This window comes from Anabrus simplex, chromosome 3 (assembly GCF_040414725.1).
Source record: "Anabrus simplex isolate iqAnaSimp1 chromosome 3, ASM4041472v1, whole genome shotgun sequence".
Lineage (NCBI taxonomy): Eukaryota > Metazoa > Arthropoda > Insecta > Orthoptera > Tettigoniidae > Anabrus > Anabrus simplex.
The window spans coordinates 183391814-183405578 of NC_090267.1; the positions used below are offsets into that span (position 1 = coordinate 183391814).

At 39.7% G+C, this 13765-nt stretch overlaps 1 protein-coding gene across 1 annotated transcript in view; it reads right to left on the minus strand.

Moving 5' to 3' along the window:
- Positions 1–733: 733 nt before the first annotated feature.
- LOC136866130 (lipase 3) overlaps positions 734–13765 on the minus strand; it is a 29610-nt gene continuing 16578 nt past the window's right edge. The window contains exons 5-8 of the mRNA XM_067142820.2: positions 12255–12413; positions 10962–11046; positions 6852–6994; positions 734–986 (exon numbers count right to left, since the gene is read on the minus strand). Of these exons, the coding sequence (XP_066998921.2) occupies positions 837–986; positions 6852–6994; positions 10962–11046; positions 12255–12413 (537 nt within the window). The 3' untranslated portion in view covers positions 734–836. The remainder of the gene's footprint in view (positions 987–6851; positions 6995–10961; positions 11047–12254; positions 12414–13765) is intronic.

A 13765-nucleotide genomic window follows, 5' to 3' on the forward strand; every position in this document is an offset into this window, starting at 1 on the left:
TTAGTAATACTTAATTAGTGATTTTTAATGAGTAATTAGTTATTTATGATGATGATGATGATGATGCTTGTTGTTTAAAGGGGCCTAACATCGAGGTCATCAGCCCCTAAGTAATTTCTAATAAGTAATAGTAATTTCTAATAAGATACTACAATACAATAGAATAATTTTAAACTATGTTCAGACATATCATAATTACAATAGGTTATTACTAAGCACTAAGTTTGAAGTACACTACAAAATATTATATGAAAGTGTGGATCAAGAACAATATGATCAAGGTCAACAGTTTTAAAGTGAATGGTATGTTCAGTTCACATTCTAAAATCCAACTTTCTAGGCTTTCTAGAAAATAGATTCAACTGATCTGTTAGTTCTACAATTATGCCTCTGAATATTTATTGTTTATTGTCAGTTTCTGTTAATTTTCTTTTTGTAAAATTTCAATGGGGAAGGGTTCTAACCACTCCTCCCTTTGCCTATGTCCCAAACGTTAGGAAATTACATCTTTCTGTAAAATCCTGTTTCATGCTGTCATGAAGTAATATGTGCCTGATAACACAATTCTTAGTAGGAAGAATCCAAATACGGAGTTTGGTTGACTTATGTCAGCTATTTTACAGTTCTTGGAACACAAACACACATACCCCGAAAGTAAAACACACCCTTTAAGTTATCAGTATGACATATGTAAGGAACAAATAATATTTTGCAGAAATAATAACTGTGCAGATTTGCAATCCTAACAATTTTATTTGCATTGATTTATGTACATATATTAAATTTCAGGGAAAGATTCCATCTAGTTAAAACAGATTAAAGGTATGCTTTAGTCTTCAGTGCTTGTTCATGACACTGACAACCTCGTCGTAAAGCAGGGTCTTGGCATGTGTGGCCCACATGAAGTCGACGTGGTTGAACTGATCGTCCTTGACCTTGTAGTAAGAGATCACGTTAGGCAGTTCTTCCTTAAGTGTGGCCACATCCTGCAAGAAACCAAGATAATATTAGGTAACTCTGTGTCACACTATGTCCATATACTTCCTAAATGAGAATATGTTGATTCTAGTGCACACCCAAGTTATTCTTATTTACAAACAACTGCTCTGAAATGTGTTAACACGGAGCAAATGGCTGTGTGGTTTGGGTCACATAGCTAAAAGCTTGCATTCGGGAGATAGTAGGTTTGAACCCCACTATCGACACCACTGAAGATGCTTTTTCGTGGTTTCCCATTTTCACACCAGGCAATTGCTGGGGCTGTGTATTAATTAAGATCAAAATTGCTCCCTTCTCACTCCTAGCCGTTTCCTATCCCACCATCACTATAAGGCCTATCTGTGTTGGTGCGACGTGAAGCAATTGTAAAAATATAGTATGTTAACCTGTAAAACCATAATTGGCACTTTTCACTTATCCTAATCGATGTCACCGCTAGTGGCTATCGCTCTCATTTTGCTACGAGCCTGTGCCCGGAGTTAGGTCAGCCCTAAGTTACGACAGTTGTAAGATAGCAATGAGAGGGGTTGATACTGTGTGAATCTGAGTGTTTGGGTTTCACGCACTAAAGATAATTTGCTAGCTTTCTGTTATTGTAATAATAATAATAATAATAATAATAATAATAATAATAATCTATTGAAGTGCTGGCAATATATCTGTTATTTTTACTAGCTTATTATACTCGCCAATTTTCTTTCGGTAAGCTGTACTCAAACAGAACTCTTTGCTGGACCTTCCGAACTGAATCATATCCGCAACAGCGTTGATGTGTGCTTGAGTCACCTCATGGCGTCTCTTTAAAACTCTGAAACTATCTAAATTGTCCACACCGTGTTTATTCCAAGCATTATTTTCTGAGGAAAATAGAATACATGGCCAACAGTACAGTTCATTTTTGCACAACCACATAACCAGTCCAGATTTATGTACCACGAGTCACGAGGCCTACTGTTTTTTTTCGATTCCTTGAATAAATTTTTAAGATAAGGCATGGGTCTACCTTTTTTTTCAATTTTTTCAACGGCAAGTTGGCCGTGCGGTTAGGAGCGTGCAGCTGTGAGCTCGCATCCGGGTGATAGTGGGTTCGAACCCCACTGTCGGCAGCTCTGAAGATGGTTTTCCATGGTTTCCCATTTTCACACCAGGCAAATGCCGGGGCTGTACCTTAATTAAGGCTACGACCGCTTCCTTTCCATTCCTAGGCCTCTCTTGTCCCATCGTCGTCATAAGACCTATCTGTGTCGGTGCAACGTAAAGCAAAAAAAAAAAAAAAAAAGAGAAAGGTCTTAACGAAAATGACGAGTTCATTAAGCTTTATATCATACACGGACATTCTGGGCCCACCAACACAGTACTTATTTTCGAGGAGGAAGCGACAGCACTCATTTTAATGTTTAATACGTTGTGCAGTCCTATAGGCTATCCTTACCTAACATAATATAAATTCACACTTTAACAAGAGAAATCACATCGTATTATAATGGAAAACAATAACACAATAATATAACAATGCACTGCTGAGCGCGGCGGATCGAACGAAGGAAACAGTTTAGCACCGACGTTATAAGCTTTTGTTTCCATTTTTCACTGTGGTAACACGAGCGGAGAATATAGTAGGATACATCCCAGTGTCGAGAGGAAAGGGGCCTTGCTTGACGCAGGCGCAGTGATACTCGCCTAGCTGTTAAAAGACATTCAAAGCGTAACCACTGCATGGAGTGGTAACAGCCTCTCGCTCAGCTTTGACGGTAGAAAACTGCTGCAATGAGTTCTCTCGACACGTCCCGGCGAAGAACCAAAAATATTAAATATTAATAATAAAGAATATTCGATTTTTATATTTTCAAACTGTTACCAGTGGCAACAGTGGATACTAGCACGCTTCGCCACTGGTTTTTATTATGTTTAAAGTTCAGAGGTGATGAATATCTTTCCTTCTTTACTTTAAAACAATAGTTACCAACACTATTCTCAAACGATTATTTCGCCATTTATGCATCTCGAGATTATGAGTTTGTGAGCAAATATTCCTACTTAAACGACTAATTTAAGGAAAGTTTGCCTTACTTTCTTTCTTTTCGTCTTGAACTCCAGCTTTCAGTGAGTCGGTGAAGATTCCAAGCTCAGTTGGACTATGTCAGCGAATGTAAGACTAAATGTTCATCCAGTCACCTACACATACATACATACATACATACATACATACATACATACATACATACATACATACATACATACATACATACATACTGAACCGTACCAAGGAACGACCCAGGACTGCATTTGGGACGCATTTTGTGTATTACAGATCCTTTCCGGTATGCGAACCTTCAAGCTTCAGCGGAGTCAGTCTCATTTTCTTCCCTCATTCAAAAATAAGGTAGCAGGAGCTAAGAGAGAAAAGTAGCATGAATTAGAAACAGAAGAATACAAGTGGCGAGTGGGGCCGCACTATATCAGATCGGGGAACTCCCATAGCCTACTGCGGGACTGAAAATTTGAAGTCAACACAGGGCTGACAGGATCACGGAAATATGAGAGATTTCAGGTGATAGGCTGATTCAGGTAAATTATGATTTGATGGAAATTTAAGAAGTGAAATAATCGTTAATTATCTGCTCATAAAACGTGGTAATACCAAGGGTCAAAATAATCTGCGATCTATTTGAAGGTACCTACGTGGGAAACAGCTAGCTTGTTCCACAAAGGAAACTGTAGTGTAGGCTACTGTATGTAGATGATTTTCCTTGCGTGGTGGAGTGAGACAAGTCTTTAAATACTGGAGAAAGCCAGGAGTCTGGGTCTTCATCCGTGGTGAAGGTGCGGGGTGTGCGTGTCGCACTCCTTCTTAACAAAAAGACAATAGCTTATCAAACAAGAACCAGTTGAACATTTTAGCAGTGGAAGTGGTAAACGGAAAATGCTAATTAGAAGAGCCGATTCATTTTTAATAGGCGATAGTGAATGAAGTCAGGGGACGAACTAAGGCTCCTTAAATAGCGACAGATAATACCCGAGAAACGTTCGCGCTGAGCATTTCTTTTTTACGGAGAACTGCGCGAAGACGTGTGTCGCGGGACAATATTAAAAACATGATTTTTCGTACTGTAGCAGCAGAGGGATCAAAGTCCGGATCGACAGTTACACGAGGACAATAAATTGTCATCGCCGAGATGGAAACTGGGACCTGTTCAACTGCCTTCACCAGCCTTGTGATGGGCTAAATCCACACGGTCAGCCCATAACGGGCTGACATGTCATGACAAGGAAACAGACAATTCTTCCTTAATTTAATATATAACAGACTAGTTTCTCGCAGCCTGATTTGTAAATAATGTAATAAAAATGGGCTAAATTCATTTTCTTTAGTAACTGGAATAGGGCCTGATGCATGTGTATAGGGCCTAGAATGTGATATTTTGGGTTGCCTTACAGGGGATATTTAGTTTAATCAGGATTGTTTTACGTGAGATCACCAGCTTTCAGTATGTCGTAGAGAGCAGTTTATGTATTTGTAGTTATAGATTCATCATGTGCCAGAGGCTATTGTATCCCAGTTAAAGATCGATCCGGGAGGTTGAGAAGACGAGGCAACCATTTAACGTTAGAGTTTGCATGTGTATCGTGTATTTTCTATAGTACATGAGCTTTACAGATTACGTTGGAGATTGCCCAGTGCAAGTGTACCCCGTTGCTAATAAGGGTCTTCTGAAATACCAAGAGGTGAGATGGTTCTGTAATATAACTGGGGGTCGAACCAGAGTGTATCAGGGAAGAAGCCGAAGCCCAGATGAGATAAAGTTGTGTCAAATGAAACATGGCCACGAGGTGTGAATGAAAGAATCAGATATGTTCCTGAGAGATATGTAAATCCGGCTATGGCGGAGGAAGTACAGTAATTAATGCACGCACCTGGAAGAGAATTAAGGGAAAGAATAAGTTGCCGAGTATCTATCTATCTATCTATCTATCAAATGCTTTCATTCCCCACCCTGAAGGGGTGGGGCGGGCCACCTAGAGGGTGTCGCCCTCTCTCTGGCCAAGAGATGCGGACAGGTTGGGGAGATGTGACGGAAGAAGGAGGTGGGTAAAGAATGTAAATATATAGGAGATGGGAGGGGAATTGTGCCTATGCCTAAGTATTTATTCTTTATTGAAATTAGAATGCAGTTGTGATTATATCAAAATGAGCTGTGAACAATGATGCAAAGAGGAAAGGGGTGATACAAGCTGAGAGGGAAATAAATGAAGGACAAGGGTGTTATAAAAGGAGGAGAAGCTAACAAGGGAAGTTAGAAGAAGGCGAAGGATATCAAAAGAGGGAGGTGGGGGAAAGTAAGGAGGTTTGCCCAGAATCGGCTGTGAAAGTGTAGACAAACGCAGGTTGTGGTGCTCGTGCGAGAGAGTGAGGTAGCAAATGTGGAGTGATTTAAAAGGGACTGTGTGGAACGAATTATATCTTGACCTTCTTTTTGCTGGGATGGCTGAGAGAACATAGCTTATTAGACCAGACTGCTTCTTGAATAATTAAAAGGGATATCGGTATTCGAAGGGTTGTTTGATCGGACCAAGGATAAAGACCAGCTGACCAGTTACAAGACCAAGAGTACATGGGTTCAGGACCCGTGCGTTTGTACCCCAGATGACGTTGTTTTCCTTATATTTGTATTTATCTTGCAGATAATAATGTAGATTTGATTTGAGTGCAATGATCATATATTGATTTGTTCCCTGTGTCTTCTTGTCTTTCATTGTTTTGTTCACTTGTTCATGGTGTGATGTGATCTAGCGGTCGCGGGTTCCAGTCCCATCCGTGATGTTTGGTCGTGACCATAACATTTAGAATCTGTGTTCTTTTGGGTGAACTGTGCGCCCCTCTGTGTGTGTGTGTATGTTTGTGTGTTAATGATAATGAGGTACTACTACGAACATATTTTCATTCTGCACCCTGATGGGGAGCAGCGGGGCTCCTAGAGGGGTGACGACCGCTCTCAAGGCCAGAAGATGTGTTGCGGTGATTTCAGGTGCGGAGAAGGTGAGAGAGGAGCGGAAAATTAACTGTCCCGGCATTCGCTTCAGTGAGGAGAATGGAAAACCATTGTGAGGACAGTCGATGGTGGAGACCAGCCCTCCGTTTCCCGAATGCAGACCTGGAATGCCAGCCAAAGCCAGCCGCTGTTGAGCCGAACCTATTCTACTCGATCCGAAGCTACTGTGCTCGGGGTAATGAGGTAGGGAGAGGGACATATCAGGGAATTCATACGACCACTGATATGAAGCGTCTTCCTAGTCAGTTTATCACGAAATATATTCATTAGTTCGTTAAAGGATGCTACATTTATCATTATTTCAAAAACATTGCTTCGTCTCTTAATATAAAGTGAATAGAATATGCCTTTACTACATCTCTCACTCAACATGGGATGTATCCGCGCTGATATTTGCTTCAGTTTCTTCCTTCGGTACCACCTTAGCACGACATTTTCCTCAACATTCATCCTGTCCTATGTCTGTCAGATGACTGATGATTACTTTAGCCACATTAGGTGGCCACACCTCAGTTGTACACCTCAGTATATTCACCACGCTGCCACTAGCTACTGCTGCCATGGTCACGCCTCGTAAAACGACCCTTACTATAACAGAACTGCAATAAGTAACCTAATGTGTGTAGACCCAGAATATAAGAATTTTAGTTCATGGTCCCTTGGGATGTATATTACGTAAAGACAATTTATAAAATATGATTTGCATTAATCGACATTGATTTACGCTATGGACCATGTTCTTTCTTTTATGTTTTCAGTTCTACATTGGCATTTAACTAATTACGCTATCAATATTTTTACCTCAGGGTCAGCTAGGAAGTCATTCTGCCCATACATCAACGCTACAGGGGCAGTTATTTTCTTCAGATCATACTGGGGTGGCACAACCGATCCATACAGGATGAGGTTCTTCAGCAAACCGTGGTTGTACTGTCGGAATTTACCTGTGAAATAAGAAATGTGATGAGACACAAATTCTAGGTCAACACAAACCCTTCTGCCAATAAATTATTGATGAATTAAAAACGGATCTAATCTATACATTTAAAATCCTTACAGAGATTTAAAAATATAAAGATATGTAGGGAGGTGAACATACAATGGGAAAAAGTCACACATGAAAAACGAGCGGTAGGCTACATTCAAAATGCTGAGTTGTGAACATTTCATTGTACGCTCTGTTGAAAAATGGCTATCTTTCCAATAAAATAAATGTAGGTGGGACAGGGGGAAACTGTCAATACAATTTTATTTACAAATGGCTGGTGATAACTGTAATGACAGACGAATTGTCACGCAAATAAATAAATAAATAAATAAATAAATAAATAAATAAATAAATAAATAAATAAATAAATAAATAATAAATAAAATACTAATTAACTGGTTTCATCTTCACGACTTTTATAGCGTATGCGGCAAAATAAACGTCACGGAATTGTTGTTCAATTGAGCACAGGTGCAGTGTGTGTTCGTAATGAGTACCGTAACGTGCCATACATTGTGCATAACATTTCCAAAAATTATTGAACATACTGAAGAATAAAGTAGCTGTAAGGAATTTTTCTTCTCACGTAGCCTAATTCGTGAATATTTTTAGGTGGCTCATTTGTCTTGAGAACTGATTCTTTAACATGAAATGAAATGGCGTATGGCTTTTAGTACCGGGAGTGTCCGAGGACAAGTTCGGCTCGCCAGGTGCAGGTCTTTTGATTTAACTCCCGTAGGCGACCTGCGCGTCGTGATGAGGATGAAATGATGATGAAGACGACACATACACCCAGCCCTCGTGCCAGCGAAATTAACCAATGATGGTTAAAATTCCCGACCCTTCCGGGAATCGAACCCGGGACCCCTGTGACCAAAGGCCAGCACGCTAACCATTTAGCCATGGAGCCGGACATTCTTTAACATGACCCACGTGTATAACCGAGTCACCCGCTGTCCGGCTCTGACTTTTCTCAGAGGGTGCTGCCGATTTTGAACAGTGCAATATAAACAAACGTGAACTTGTAAATTATTTATGCATACGTAGATCAGATTCTGTGCTGTTTGTGTATGTTTAGTCCTCAACCCTAAGGTTGGTTGGATCCTCAACAGATCCGCCATCAGCAGTCATAGATGGCCTAGGCATCACTGAAGAGGCATACTAGAGAAATAATGAGTGAGGTAGTTTCCCGTTGCTTTTCTCGCCGAGCCAGAAGTTGGTATTACGTATCAGTCTGCCAAGCCCATTGAAATCCATGCATCAACGGACCCTATGAACAACATTTTCACATTATTCATAGCGGGGACTGGCTGCAAAAGGAATGGCATTACTAGCCACACTCCAAGAATAGCGCAAATATAATAACAAAATATTACAGTCAAAATTAAGCACACCCAGAGAATAGAATAACCGTAATAACTTAATAATAGTAGACGAACTTTGTAAATAATATCATCGTAATTAAAATAAGTCAGAGTAAAACTTAAACGCTGAGAATAGTATCACCGTGATAATAAAGACGTCACTGGTACAATACAACGTCAACATGTTAATAGAATAGTAGCACCGAAATAATGAAACACTGCAATAAAATGGAACAGATTATGTACTCACATTAACTAATCCAAAGAGAAACGCGATACTCCTTGTAAACATTGGTACTTTCGTCATTGTCACTAGTACACTGGAGTCACTGCTGTCATCCTTACCCATGGAAATAATTTCTTCCACCTGACATTCAACAATTCCATAAGCCTTGTGTAGATTTTCCCAAGTGTAACTCACAACACTTTTTCACTTACACTCTGAAACATGTTCGACTGTCTGGTGCACCAATCTTCGATATAACTGAGAAAGAACACTTCTTATTTTTGGCAACATATCATTTCAATTGTGGCCAAATTAGCCCGACTACATTGAAGTGGCAGTGGTAAGGAGGAAGCTTAATTATATACCCTATGACCCTGAGCCGTAGCGATGAAGTCTACTTCGTAAGTGCAAAATAGGCTTATGGAGTTTTACACTTTGTAGCAGATCCTCCTTTGTCATATTTTAGGATGTCCGGAATTTACCCACGTTTCGTCTAACCACACCACTCTATCAGGACTAATCTTCAATTTTCCTCAAAAATCAACCTCGCCATATTACAATTTCACTTCTCTCCATCACAGCTTTTCTCCCTGAAAATTTCTTCCAAAGAAAGTTAAATTCTCTCAGTACTTTACTTAAAAATGGTCTTTCCTCCAATGAATAAGAGAGATTCTTTCAAAGAGGAAAGTACTGGAAATTCCTTCCTCAGATAATAGCTATAAATATGCCGCATTGTCACATCCTTCTAAAATGCATCTAGCGATGTTTTGGGACATGTCTTGGTCAACGTTTTTCAGGAGTACGCAGCATTTCAGAGGGTTTATGAAGATCCACTGCACGCTAAGGGAAGAAGTGGCCCACCGTTATCACGTTCTTTCTCAAAATATTCAAGTAGCCGATGGGTAAATTTATGGCTTTGGCTTTTATAACAACTGTTTATTTATTATTCATTTCCGACGAGTCACTGGACATGTTACAGTAACAAAAAAATGGCTTTAACACACCGTGAACACATGCATTTCATGCAGGCTAGAGAGCAACTGAGGCTACGTGTTTCTCTTCAAACAAGTGGCATCACCGCACCAGCAGTAGACGGGAACCATGGCGACGTGAATGGTGACTGGTGGTTGATCTAGCTCGCCGGTGACGTCAGGCATTGCAAACCGCGACAACTATTCTGCCGCTATCAGAATTCTTAGTATTGTTTGCAGTACACTAACTTAATTAAAACAATAACAACAAATCGACGAAGGGTGTTGGTTTCAGTGACTAAACATTAAATTCATACGGCATAATGTAATTCGTAAGAGTGCTTTCAAGGTTATATCTAAGTTTCAAATCACAACAGGTTGACAATATTGTTCTCACCTCTCTCTTTTCTTTACATCACAATCTGTTAGGGACGGATATCGGGGAGCACTGAATTCCCTTTTCTTCTTGAGGTAGATTTCGGTTCTATTCTCTGGTGCACTTATCCTAACCGATACACTACGAAATATTTGAGGCGTTTATTCGAAATTTTCAACACCGTCTTTCTGGTAAGGCTTATTAGTGGAATTATACACTCGATTCTTGCTTTCCTCTTGTCTAGTGGTACAAGAATGGATTTGCATCCTTTTATGCCATTTTCTAGTAATCCATATTTTCTGACATATTTTGTGCTGTAAGCACATTCCATTCTCTCCCAACAGTTACAGTACTTCTGCTGTCATACGATTTGGCCCTTCAGACTTTCCATTCTGAAACTTCCTGATAGCAGCTTCGGACTTCTGTTCCCATTATTGCTGGCTCACCAAAATTATGTGTAGGGTAAGGTGAAGTAAGGCGGAATTTTATCCAAATTCGTATTACTTTCTGGATGTCGACCACTATCTGAACTAAATAATAATAATAATAATAATAATAATAATAATAATAATAATAATAATAATAATAATAATAATAATAATAATTTTATTGGCTTTACGTCCCACTCACTACCTTTTCGGTTTTAGGCGACGGCGAGGTGCCGGAATTTTGTCCCGCAGGAGTTCCTTTACGTGTTAGTAAATCTATCGACACGAGGCTGACGTATCTGAGCACCTTCAAATAGTACCGAACTGAGCCAGGATCGAACCTGCCAAGTTGCGGTCAAAAGGCCAGCGCCTCAACCGTATGAGCCACTCAGCCCGGCTATCTGAACTGAAACACACAACTATAGCAATAACGCAGATTTCGTATCATGTATATTAGATGCGTACTTTTGATTGCTTTAGTTCTTAACAAACACGAATATATCTAAAGGTTTCAGTGAAATGTAAAATCTCGTAGTTTGAGAATCATGTTTTGCTTACCTGACTTAATTACTTGGGCGTAATGCAAGAGTGTCCTTGTTGAGACGCCAGCTGGATCATGACCCATTATTACTGGGATCATGGACTGAAAGAAAAAAGAAAATTGCTATTTTATTGCCAATAAATAAGATACAGTATTAGTGGACTGTTTTTGCAACTTTATTTCTGTGTCTTAAACCGACTGAAGCAATCTACTGCAATACATGTTTTTAAACCTATGATTATTCAGTTATTGACTGACAATGGGCAGAACGGGTGCCTAAACCCCATGATTAATCCCAAACCTCTTCTCAGTGTTCAAATGGAGCGAGGGCATGTGTCGCTACTGATGGCGATTCGTCCATCGGATGGAGATGTTAAGCCTTGTGCGGAACCCTTGGTGTTAGTTTTCAAGAATAGGCTATTTGCCGACACCGGGTTTCACCACCATCTCCCAAGCTCATCACCACACACACCCACACACACGTTTATTTATTTATTTATTTATTTATTTATTTATTTATTTATTTATTTATTTATTTATTTATTTATTCATTCTGACGAGAAGGTCGCTCATGGGTGTCAACCAGAAAAATCTGCACCAGGCGTCACCAGAGGCCAAAAAGCATCGCTGATCACTTCGGGAAGAGGATAGTCAAGGGTTTATTTTGTTATTGTTTGCACGAATGTGTGTTACACAGACGTACATTAATAGGTAAGTCGTTGAAGAAGCGATTGTACTTATGTTTCAGTTTCGTCTGTTTTATTTTTGTATTTTGTAACTAATAAAAAAGTAATCTTACAGAAAAACAACTTCCAAAGTTAGTACGTAAAATCATAAGCCTGCCCCATAACTTGCGTCATACTTCTCCTTCTCAAACTGGTCCAGCAGTTTTCTTTTGACAGCTCTGTGTCTTTTTCTGGCTTCCTTGGTTAAATTATGGAACTTTCGGAGTCTTTCCTTGTCGCATCGAAGCATTGTCTCAAGCGTGAGGTCGTGAGCAATCCCTGTAAAGGGGGTCCCTGAATACTTCCTTAATGGGAGTCCATTGCTTCACAAGGGATATTTCGGCTATTTATTTTTTAAATTAATTTATGTTATTCATTCATACATACTTTGACTTCCACTTACTAGTATTAAAGACCCGTCTATACGAGCAGTAATGTTTTCTTATTGGACTATTTCTGTTTAATGTTTTAGTTTATTTGAATTTAATTTACTTTGTAATTTGTAGTTCAGCTCTATTGTTTTGTCAACCTTGTTAGCCAAGAAAATGTAGACTGCAGTAATAAGTATGAATTCAGGTAACTTACTGCGTCCAGCTCCTTGGAGTCGAAACCACAGATGAGGAATATAAAGTTGGAACATATTTCCTGAGTAATCGCTTTATCCTTGCACAAGGCGTATCCCATCAAGTTGTAGAGGTAGCTGTGAGGCAAAAATTCATTCATGCCCATCATTTTCGTCAACCACTGCAATAAGAAAAGAAGAATAGAATGTTAGATAACAAATAGGAGTGAAATTATATGTCTGTTGGTCTATCTGCATCGTCACAGATAGGGTTGGGTGTCATCGGAGACAAATATGGAATCTTCTCACCTCATTGGCTAGTGATGGTGATTATTGATTTAAGGGGAAATACAACTAGACGAACTTCCCCTCTTAACACTAGGAAGAAGATAGTGGTATCGAGAAAAGAAAGGAAAGGGCTACATAGGGTGTAAAACGAGACTCGCTAGACCTCACCAACGTAATACCGTCGAGACCGGCAGTAAACAAGAGTCAACCAAGAGAGATTAGAAAGTGAAGATGAAAGCTTGGGGCCTAGTGTAAGTGAGGGGAGACAATTCCAGACTGGGATAAGGGCTCTGTGGTCAGCAACCCATGCTTCCAAATTTATAGCCTATGGAGATGAGGGAGGGATTACCAAGTTGTGATCTACCACATTACAAATTTGACTAAAAACAGCTTTGTCCAGGTCGTCCGTCCGTTCTACTGGACCGATTTGCTTCATTTTTGTTTTATTCTGCCTGGAATTACCTGCCAGTGAATCATCAGGCATTGATAGGTCTCTTAAGTTCAGTTAGCTTTGACTAATCCTAAAATCAAATCACAAAATGAGCATTCTAATAATTGCAGGCGCTGGGTTATCCTAGCCCGCAATGCATTCTGTACTTAGCAGATTGCATACACTTTACCTACTGTAGTGATACCGGAGAAGCTAAACGATTAAAAATGACGGCTGCTATATAAAAAACCTGTAGTTTCAACCAAAATTTGTACACATGACTTAATACTATCTGGAGAAAAATACTGTGGGGTGTAAGACATATCTAGCACCCCTAGGAGTGGAGTGGGGAGGCAATCACATGTAAAAATAATCGAAAACAACCTATAATTATAGCTCATTCCACGTAAAGAAAACAGTATTGCTCTTATGACAACAAGGTTGCCATATCGAACGACTCAACTCAACAGCATCACGAGAAAACCGTGCCATGCATATTGGTGAAATTCAGTACTTAAGTTCAAAATAAAAGAAGGAAGGAAGGAAGGAAGGAAGGAAGGAAGGAAGGAAGGAAATAAGCTGCAATTTTTTTAAAATCTAGGGTACAGAGGTTGTGGGAGGAGGGAGGGCTTAGTTTGGATTTTACAGCAACATGGATAAACTACTGCATATACAAAACTTCAGTATTGAAGTTCGTGGCAAACTGGGAGAAAATAGACAACAGATAATGTTGACAGGCTCGGGGTGGGGGATGCAGTTAATTGCATTTAATACATATGCCCAGGCAACGTCGGTACTACTTGTGCCGTTATATCG